Genomic DNA, 10,896 nt, shown 5'->3' on the forward strand with positions numbered 1-10,896 from the left:
CACACACACACACACACACACACACACGATAAGCTTCTAGCAGTCTCCATTCTGCTAAAATCCACTCACAAAGCTTTGTCAGCCTGAAACTATAGCAGAAGGCACTTGCTCAAAGTGGCATGTAGTGGGATTGAATCCAGAACCATGTGGTTAGGAAGCAGGCTTCTCACCACACACCCACCCACCTATGCATATGTTTGTGTGAATGTGTGTGTGCCTTTGTGTTGGTGGAATTGTATATTAGAGATATCAGATGGAGTTGGAGCAGTACTTTGGAGAAACATGACCGCATTGTTTGTATTACAGTTGTGCATCTTAATGTTTATTGCAGGGGAGCCTTTAAGTGTTGCTCAACATCATGATGCTGTGACGTGAGTTATCTTCTTTTGAAATTTTATTTTAAATAACTTCAAAACTTTCAACTTTTTAAGCTAATAAGATGCTGTCTTACTTATTAAAAACTTGATGGTTCTCATCCATCTCACCAGCCTTGCACTGCATTCACTCTCAATAGTTCAGCTTATATAGACAACAAACATTGTATAATTATCAAGTATTTGGTTAGCTTATACAGTGCTTAAGTGTCTGTGACAAAAGAAAACTTAGGTGTCTTGTTACGGAGCCTGAAGAAGACAACAGAACATCATTCTAGTATCTCACTTTACCATTACTTACTGAAACCTTGCGTAAGATATTGTGTTGAAGTCTTAGTTCTTCCCACTCCATATGGAGCTTTGGGCATTGAAAGACCTCACCCCCACCCCACCGCCTCCTGGCATGGTTGCAGCACTGTCATGTGTCTGATCCCAAGCGAGGCCCATAACTGCCAAGTTTTCCACCACAATTCTCAACCAGATCTGAATTACTATACTCTGCTCTCTGGTTTCTACTTGAGAGAGGCAGTCAGTGATCTCATCATGGACACACACACACACACACACACACACACACACACACACACACACACACACACACACACAGCACATGGCTGAGCATCTTCCACTGTCCCATGATGATGTTATTCTGTAGGTTACTCAGCCTGGCTCTTTCCATGTTTGTTGAAGACTCATCGTTAAATCAAAAAATTCTAGACTACCTTTTAAGAAATTTATTTCATCAAAATAATACTCTAATTTCGAAGTCAATAACAAAAAGATTGCTGTTATATTTTATAATTTGTCTCTTTTATGTTTTACTTGTTAGGGGTACAGAGAAACAAGCAGTTGCTAATGATTATACAGCTAGATTGTCTGCTGGTGTTGAATCCTACCAGGTGAGTTAGCATCTTTTTAATTAGATGCGATAGTTTGTCACTTTTTCTGTTTTAAGCTGGCTCTTTTAAAGATTTAAATAATTATCTATGATTTTAATCATTAAATCCCACATGCAATGCTTCTTTTTATGTATTTAGCCGATGGCACACAACTATGAATGAACATATGAGATTTAGCTGTATCAGAAATCGCTGACATCTAAATAAACTAGTATTCAAAATGTTTTCCTATATCATTTTAAGAAAATTGTAATTTGGATAGTTCAGTTTTTTTTTTTAATATTATATTTGGCATTTCTATGTTGGTTACTGGAATTGTCTAGTTTCAATTGTCTAGATCATTCTAGGTGTCCTTAGAAGAACATTTACAACTGGATTTTATTTGCCTGCAATTTAATACTAGTTAATTTTTTTTGTAATTTATTTGTTTTCCTATCCTAGTGATATTAACTTCTAACCCATCTTAGTAATTTATCAACCAAAACAATGGAAAAAGTAAAGTTTACTCAAACAGAATTTGAGCTCTGAACAGCGGGAAATAAGACTAAAACTAATCTGATGACTTACTACCTTTAAATTTCTAATGACTTTAAGCTGAAATTTCTTTGTATTCTTCTGTGGTATCTATGAATCAAGCTGGAAGCTGGCAGTGGTATGATTATAACTAAACTAGAATGTGAAGGTGCATGGCTCAGTGGTTAGAGCATCGAGCTTACGATCGTGAGTTCAAATCCTTGACCAGGCTGTGTGTTGTGTTCTTGAGCAAGACACTTTATTTCACGTTGCTCCAGTTCACTCAGCTGTAGAAATGAGTTGCGATGTCACAGGTGCCAAGCTGTATCGGCCTTTGCCTTTCCCTTGGATGACACTGGTGGCATGGAGAGGGGAGGCCGGTGTGCATGGGCAACTGCTGGTCTTCCATAAACAACCTTGCCTGGACTTGTGCCTGGGAGGGTAACTTTCTAGGTGCAATCCCATGGTCAGTCATGACCGAAGGGGGTCTCAGCAGCAGCAGCTCAGCAAACTAGAATGTTTGTGCTATCTAGTTTGGATGCCTTCCATCTCTTAGTTAAAATCCTATTAGAATTGATTTTTACTCTCTTCTGTAAGATGACTAATGTTTTTGAAAACTTATTGGAATTCATATAAAGGCGAAGTGGGTTGTACATGAATAGAAGTAAGATTATATTTTGATAAACAGTGTGGTCTCTATGTATGAACATAATCCTTTCATGAGCCCTATTTGTTACATGAGTAATTGAAATATATATAAATAAGGGTAATCTTTTCCAAGTCACACCAACATAAAGGCATAAAATGATGCTGTATTTGTCCATTCATCAATAACAAATACATTAATATTTACAAATGTGTGTGTGCATGCATGTTTTCACCTTTGCTTTCCTTCTGTCACTGCATGGTTATGTTTATAGCAAAAAATATGAGAAATATTATTTCCAATGTAAAATATAAAAATTTGCAAGCTACCTGAGATACATACAAGGACTTCAACAAACCGTTTGTACACAGTTTCCTGGCCACTTATATGCATGCATAGTCTACTCATGGTTTGTTCAAATATGAGTTCATTGGTTGAATATATTTTTCTACAGAAAAACAATTCACTGTACAATTTGTTTATTTGGTGCTCTATTTGTATATGCTCTCTTGGCATGTATATGTACACATAGTCTACTCATGGTTCGTTGTTCAAATTCCAGTTTTCTAATTGAATGGGCTCTCAGTAACTTATAATGCATGTGTAGTCTGCACATTATTTGTTGATTGAATATCAGCTCATTATGCAAGTTTAATTTTTTTCAGAAAGACTGTTCTGAAAAACAAATTCTGTTGTTTGTTTAGAGAAGTGTTTATAGATGAGTACCTCACTGTATATTGAATATTATTTGCAGGATTTGTATTTTGTTGTGATAAGAGATAGAAATATTAAATCATTTTTTTTTTCCAGAAATTAACAAATGCAGCATATGCAAAATTGCTACCAAAAACTAAAGAAGCTCCACCTACTCATTATTTCTGTTCTTTACTAAATATTTCAATGTGTGTAGTAACTGAAGATTTAAGTGAGGTATGTCATTTTATTCAAAATTGATTTGATTTTAGAACTCATAATTTTCACTTAATTTTTTTTATTATTTTACTTAGAAACTTGACAAAAGGCAAAAAAGATTTTTTTTTCTTGGAAAGTACTATTTCTATACTTCCACAGAATGTTGTGAAATAGCGAATTGTGATAGCTACAGAAAACTAGTATTTAATTTAAATTTTAGCCAGATAATGTTTATTTGGGGATGTTATTGGAAAGGCTCTCAAGGAAGACTGTGATGTTTGGTAAAATCTTAAAACTGAGATAAACATTGTTGTTGGTGGGTAAAATAACAAACCTCTTTAACCCTTAGCATTCAAACTATTCTGTTGAATGTAATGCTTATTTGTTCACATTGTTTTGAATTAATCAAAATTATCTCATAGCTTTGAGATTTTGATGATGTGGTTGCTTATTTTTAGAATGACATTTTAGGGTAGTTGTCAGATGTGGCTGGTTTGAACATAACACAGGTAGAATATTTGGGCTGGATATGGCCGGTTTAAATGCTAAAGGGTTAAGAGAGGTTATTGCAAAGAAGAGAAAGTGGTTGATGGAGTATTAGAATATTTAGAAGATTACTACTTTTTATTGATACTACCCAGGTTTACTTGAGCTGACATGGATCATAGAAATCACCAATTGAACTTATGAGTAACTCATATGTCCAATACCATATGTGTCTTGATTTATTTTGATTAGGGACCAATAAAAAAGAGAAGAAGGAATATTTAATATAGATTAAATACTTTGTTCAATAGCTTTCTCCTCAGAAGAACTGTAATGCTTTGAATCTACTTCAACCAAGTACATCATACAATCTCAGCATGTAAAAATTTAAGAGGAACATCAACTTTGTAAAACACTTGTCTGAGAAGACGTGCAAAACTCATGAATGCCCAACTACCTCCTACTCCAACTAAATAATTGTCTTCTAGAGGCACAAGGCCTGAAATTTGGTGGGAGTGGGTTAGTTAATTATGCTGACTCTAGTGCTCAGCTGGTACTTATTTTATCAACTCTGTAGGGAGAAAGGGCCAAGTGGACCTTGGTGGCTTTTGAACTCAGAACATAAGGATGGACAAAATACCACTAAAAAAATAATTCCAGTGAATTACAGATGATTCCAGTGGATTTCTCAGCTGTAGAAACATTGCCAGATTAGATTGGAGCCTGGTGCAGCCTTCTGGCTTGTCAGCCCTCAGTCAAACCGTCCAACCCATGCTAGCATGGAATGCAGACATTAAACGACGATGATGATGATTATGAAGATATTGTTTGCAAATGATTCCATGGAAATGAAATTTCACCTTCTGACACTTCAGCAAAAATTGTCATATTAATATCAAAGAAATTAAAAAATATATCTTAATACCATGTGTTCCATTAACTAATCTTTCTTATTTCTACAATATTTATCATTATATATGCATTAATTTAGAGATTTTTCTTCTATAAAACTGATATTTAACTTAACCATAAGCGAAGTGTGACACATTTATGGTAAAGCAGTTGAAGTTTCTTGAAAGTAAATTCTGTCAAATTTCATAGAATATTTATTAAACTCTGTAATTATTTTATTCTTCAAATACACCAAAATAAAATATTCTGAATTAGTTACAGCAGGATTTGATTTTAAGTTTGATTTACTTTTTATAATTCCAGTTTACTGTGACTCTATATAACCCATTGGCACAACTTGTATCCAATTGGGTACGGTTACCTGTTATTGGTTCTAGTTATACTGTGCTGGGACCAGACTTGAACCCGGTTCAAACTCAAGTAAGTTTATACAAATTAATTCTTGTTTATTGATATGTTGTTTCCACAAAGACTCTATTTGTATCATTTCAATTTTTCTCTTTTATTATTTTCTGTTCTGTGCTGCACAGCAAATTGCTCCATCCTTTGATGGTTTCAGTAACATATTAGTTTTCCTTTGAGAAGAGGCTGCCAGTTACTCACTTAGTCCATCTCCATTTCTGGAGAAAGGGATGCTGTGAGTGGTGACCACAGCTTCAACCTTTGTTGCAGTGCAGGGTAGCCAGCTAAGACAGAGAGAGACATGGAGGGGAAGGGGAAAGAATCATCGTTATACTAGACCAATACATCATTTATTGACCTTGGAATGATGAAAGGCAAAAGTAACTTTAGCAAGATTTGAACCATGGACATAGAGAACTAGAACAAAATACCACAACCCAGTCTATCAGCTAGTCTTCTTTTTTCTTTTTCGCCCTTTTAAAGCCTAGCCAGGCTCATGGGCCCGGTTTCCCAGTGTCTATGGTGTATGTGTTCCCCCCACCCAGCTGGACTGGATGCCAGTCCATTGTAGCTTTACTCAAGGATAAAAATATTTTCATGGAATATTGAAGACAAATGATACTGATTACTTATGACCATTGTACGATGCCAAAACACAAGGAAACCTACACACCTGTCTACCACAGCAGAACTCAAAAATCCTCAGGAAGGACATCCAGCCATAAAAAAGCATGTCAGAACAGACAATGAAGCCTGGTGCTGCCCCTGATCTTACTGGCTTCAGTCAAACCATCCAATGCATGCCAGCATGGAAAACAGATGTTAAATGATGATGATGATATCAACATCATCATTTAATGTTTGTCTACCATGCTGGTATGAGTGCATGGCTTGTCAGGAGCTGGCCAGGTAGAAGACTACACCAGGCTACCATGTCTGTTTTGGCATATATATATATATATATATATATATATATATGGCTTTGTGACTGTGGCATCCTTGTGATATCTCTTCTGAAGTTTTTTAAAGGAGGAAGCATTTGTATAAAGTACTCTTTAAACCTTTTGATATCAACCCACCTGAAACTGCCTTTAGTTCTATGATATAAGCTCCCTGTGTTAAAGTGATCTGAATTAAAATCATCCATCAAAATTTCCAAACACCAGTTTAGTAATCTCAAAGTTTTTTTAACTAAATTCTTCATTATTTTCAAAATTAATTGCAGCAAAGGCAGTGTATTTCAACAGAAATAGGATAACAAAAGAATTAATGCAGGTGTGCAGTTTGTGAATGACATTACTGATGTAAGACCTGCCATATTTATTATAAACGACATAGTATACTACATAAGCCTGTAAATATATTTCCATATTGTTGCTATGTGTGAGCTACCTTCCAAATAGGTGTCTTTCCAAGGAAGGTCTAGAGCAGTGTTTCACAACCATTTTTATCCTATGGACTCCCTTGATTACTGTTTCACCCAAATGGCCCCTCATAGCCATTTGATGTTTAAAAAATCCTGTTATATTTTTATAATTAAATATTATTGTGAATTGTATAAAAAATTGTTGAAAGATTTTGTGTATTGTAGAAGTATTATGAATTTATTGCACATAAATTTTAATGACAAAATCTTATATGGACCCCCAAGGGTCATATGGACTCCAGTTGAGAACTACTGGCCTGGAGTGGACCAGCTGTGTATTCACTCCCTGTCTGTTGATCACTTAATGGGTTGCAGCAGCTGTTCTGTCATTAAACCATGGCAGTTTTAAAAAGCAAGTGGTTGTTGTCAGAGGTGTGAACTGTCTATGGAGTTATATTATCTAGCTGGTGTCTGGGCAAAGAATACTGGGTAGCCATTATCCATGAGCACCCTTAGGAACTACTTAGTGCTGGTGACTCTGTCACCTACTCTACTGCATTCTTACTCAGACGATCTTGGCTTTTTTAGGTAGGGCTGATCTCTAGTGTACAAATAAATCATTGCAGTCAGTTTTTCTTTTGACACTGGATGTGTTTTATTTCTATTTATGCCAAAGAAAAGAAGCACAGAAACAATTATTGGTTTCCTCTCATCATCATCATGGCATCAATGTTGGTTTTATTCAATAAATTTTCCTTAGAGTATTTTGTCATGTATCTCAACTTTGTGTCATCTCATATGTGAAGCCCAGTGTTCTGATAGCTAAGATAATCAATTTGTTTTATCGTCCAGGATTTAGCTCTATCATGGGTATCTTCCAATAACTCGTGGGACCATTTTCCTTTTCCCCTTACATACTCAGCGCCTTACTGGCACTTGTGCCGGTGGCACGTGAAAAGACATTCGAGCGAGATCGTTGCCAGTGCCGCTGGACTGGCTCCTCTGCAGGTGGCACGTAAAAGCACCCACTACACTCTCGGAGTGGTTGGCGTTAGGAAGGGCATCCAGCTTTAGAAACTCTGCCAAATCAGATTGGAGCCTGGTGTAGCCATCCGGTTCACCAGTCCTCAGTCAAATCGTCCAACCCATGCTAGCATGGAAAGCAGACGTTAAACGATGATGATGATGATGATGATGATGAACAGTAAAAAATGGTTTGGAAACCCTGTTATAAAAGCTGGCTTTCTGTAGTTATTTTAATTATGAAGTAGATAAGCGTAAACAATAGTTGAAATATTAAATTATTTACAAGTTTGTCAATAGCAGAAATAATCTTCATATCTAAACTAGTAAATAAAGACAAATGCCAAAATGCCATTGGTGACTTAGCTGTCAGCATGAAGTTTAAACAGTTTACTGAAAAGAGCAGAAGAGTAAAGGCTGACTGTTTTATTTGCTATCAAAACATGTCAGAATCATTATTCATTGCTATTGTTACATTCAATATCTGAACCAACAAAATTTATATGAATGTACAATGAAGATTGTTACAAAGGTGGTAGTCATAGCTTATTGAAGTCTCTCTCTCTCTCTCTCTATCATACACACACACACATATATATATCATCATCATCATTTAACGTCCGTTGTCTATGCTGGCATGGGTTGGATGGTTTGACTGGGCTGGCAACGCACGCACACACACACATACACACACACACATATACATACATACATACATACATACACAGTCTCTCTATCTCTTACTCACACACACATGTGCATTTGCACTATGGTTGGAAATGCTAAGGCGCATGCTCCCCATAAATGCATGTTTGTGCTTTTGTTTATTTTATGGATGTGCTTAGATGTACACGTGTTTATGTCTTTTTGCTAATAGATCTCTATCTAATGGAGATTATATTTTGCTGTCATTTAATAGTGACAACATGGTCTAAGTTATATTAAATTGAGATGCATTAACAGGAAAAAATATAAACGTTGACAAGGACTGGCACCTATTTTAATATATTTATCTAATAATTCATAGCCGAGTGAGGGAATAAATAGCAAATCAGCTGATGGAAATATCTGGCTATGTAAATTAAACAATCTTACAAACTTTCTTTCTTTCAGATACAGAAAACATAAATCTATGCACAAACCACAAGGACCCCTCTCCTTTCTTTCAGGTTCAAAACTTTAAGGCTGTCACCATTAATGTCAGTACAATGAAAAGTAGGTCAGGAGAATTTGGAGAAGTGTTGTATTCAAAAGACAAGATTGAAGGCTATCTCAGCCAGACTCCTCATGCATAAGGGTGTGTATTAGTGATGGAATAGGTGGAGTTGACATATTGTTAGCAGAGAAATGGATAAAGTAATTGAGGTAAATGGAGTATATGATAGAGTAATTAAGTTTAAGCTAGTTATAGACAAGATAGCAATAAGAGCTATTGCAGTATATACATCATAAACAGAGCTGGTAGATGAACAGAAGGCTCACTTTTATGAAGCCTTCCCAGAGGCTGCCTTGATAACATATATTGATAACCTTATCATTTCAGCTAGTTATTTTAAGGTACATGTTGGGCAACTTCATATCTTCTCTGGTGTATATGAAAGCTATGGGTATTGTATGAGGAATGAGAAGGGATCAAGACTCCTGGAATTCTGTGATACACATGACCTAATCATTTACAACATGAGCTTCAACCTGATTATCTACTGATCAGATGAACACACACACCAGATAGACTTTATCCTCACCAAAAAAAACAGACAAGTGGTTGTAGTTTTGAAGTCTTTTTTTTTTTGGTAAAGAATGTATCACTTAACATTGATTAGTGATTTGTGTTTTCAGAGTGAAAGTAAGATGGCCTCAAAGACAAATGAGTTTGGAGAAAGAAAACATAGAAGTTGATATAGTGCTCAGCCACTTGTAGATTCAGAGAAGTTTTAGCTGACACTTATGATGAGTGGGAAGTGGAGAGACTGACTTATAGCATAATGGAAAACCGACATTTTCTGTGAGACAATTTCCTGTCAGCTACAAACAAGATCTGTGGTGAGTGCAAGGTCATAGTCAGATGGAAGGTCACTTAGGTGGAAGGTAGAATAACACTGTAGATACAGCTATAAAAGCTAAGAGACAGGATTGGTAAAAATGGAAGAAAGGGAGCTGCAGAGAGCAATACTAAGTAGCCACAAGAGAAAGTAAAGCACTTGTATATATAGCTTGGGAAGAAACAGAAGGTAAAAGGTTTGCACAAAGTTTGCAAAGAGAAGATCAGAGGTATGATGAGTTTCCAGGTTGCAAGATGGTGTACATCTGAAAATTGAGATATCATTGGGGAGAAGCGTATTTGGAATGATATTGGTTCATTGGCTCTTGCCAATGCTGAAAAGTAAAAGGCAAAGAAGTGCTGTAGTAAGACATTGTTGAATGAGCAAAATGCAATGGAGAGAGATAGCTATTCTAAGTAAATCTAACAAAGGGACCAGCCATTGAAGTTGACTAGAGCATGGTAGATAGAATGATTAAGGATATGAAGGCAGGGGATGCGGCTGAATCATTATGATGAGATGCTAAAAATATCTGGCAACATAAGCTACTTGCATAGTCAGTTAGTACAGGAAAGTGTCACAGCCAACAACAGGCTTAGAAGTATCATTGTTAACTGGTACAAGAGCAAAGAAGAGACAGGAAACTACAGAGGTATGAAATTGATGGACCTGGTTATGTAAGTTACTAAAAGAGTTATAGTGCAACTGGGTAAGAGCAGAATTAGCCTAAAACTATAAATATTAATGCTTTTTATATTGTTTTAAAATATGTTTATCAGAAAATAAATATATTTCTAGGTTATAGCCATCAGTTCTTCAACTAAAAGAATTCCAGAACGGAGACGATCTAAAGCACAGAACACATTGATTTTCGAAGTAAAGATCCAGCCTTTAGGCTTTGCAACTTATTTTGTGCAAATGACTACAAGTAAGTTGGATACAAACTCTACTTTTTTGTGGTGAAAATATTTATCTCTTTTATTGTTGGTAAGAAAGTGCCTGAACCAGTTCCTCATTCCTAAATGGAGTTGGATAAGATTATAAGAGTGCTTCACTAAATTCATTTCAGCATTTAGTTTTGGATTTCTATAGGTGTGGGTATGACTATGAGGTGAAGAAGACTGGTTTCTAATCACATGGTCTCAGGTTCACTTCACTTTTGGCACATTGGCAAGCACATTCTCCATAGCATCAGACTGACCAATGCTTTGAAAGTGAATTTGTTAGATAGAAACTGAACACATTCTGTCATCTTTCTCTCTCTCTCTCTCTCTCTCTCTCTCTCTCTCTCTCTCTCTCTCTCTATATATATATATATATA

At 36.0% G+C, this 10,896-nt stretch overlaps 1 protein-coding gene across 1 annotated transcript in view; it reads left to right on the top strand.

Moving 5' to 3' along the window:
* Positions 1 to 10,896, top strand: part of LOC106883085 (lysosomal alpha-mannosidase) — a 51,033-nt gene that overhangs the window by 21,525 nt on the left and 18,612 nt on the right. The window contains exons 11-15 of the mRNA XM_014933977.2: positions 332 to 371; positions 1,204 to 1,273; positions 3,243 to 3,362; positions 5,046 to 5,162; positions 10,374 to 10,503. Of these exons, the coding sequence (XP_014789463.1) occupies positions 332 to 371; positions 1,204 to 1,273; positions 3,243 to 3,362; positions 5,046 to 5,162; positions 10,374 to 10,503 (477 nt within the window). The remainder of the gene's footprint in view (positions 1 to 331; positions 372 to 1,203; positions 1,274 to 3,242; positions 3,363 to 5,045; positions 5,163 to 10,373; positions 10,504 to 10,896) is intronic.

Source organism: Octopus bimaculoides, chromosome 5 (genome assembly GCF_001194135.2).
Source record: "Octopus bimaculoides isolate UCB-OBI-ISO-001 chromosome 5, ASM119413v2, whole genome shotgun sequence".
Taxonomy (NCBI): domain Eukaryota; kingdom Metazoa; phylum Mollusca; class Cephalopoda; order Octopoda; family Octopodidae; genus Octopus; species Octopus bimaculoides.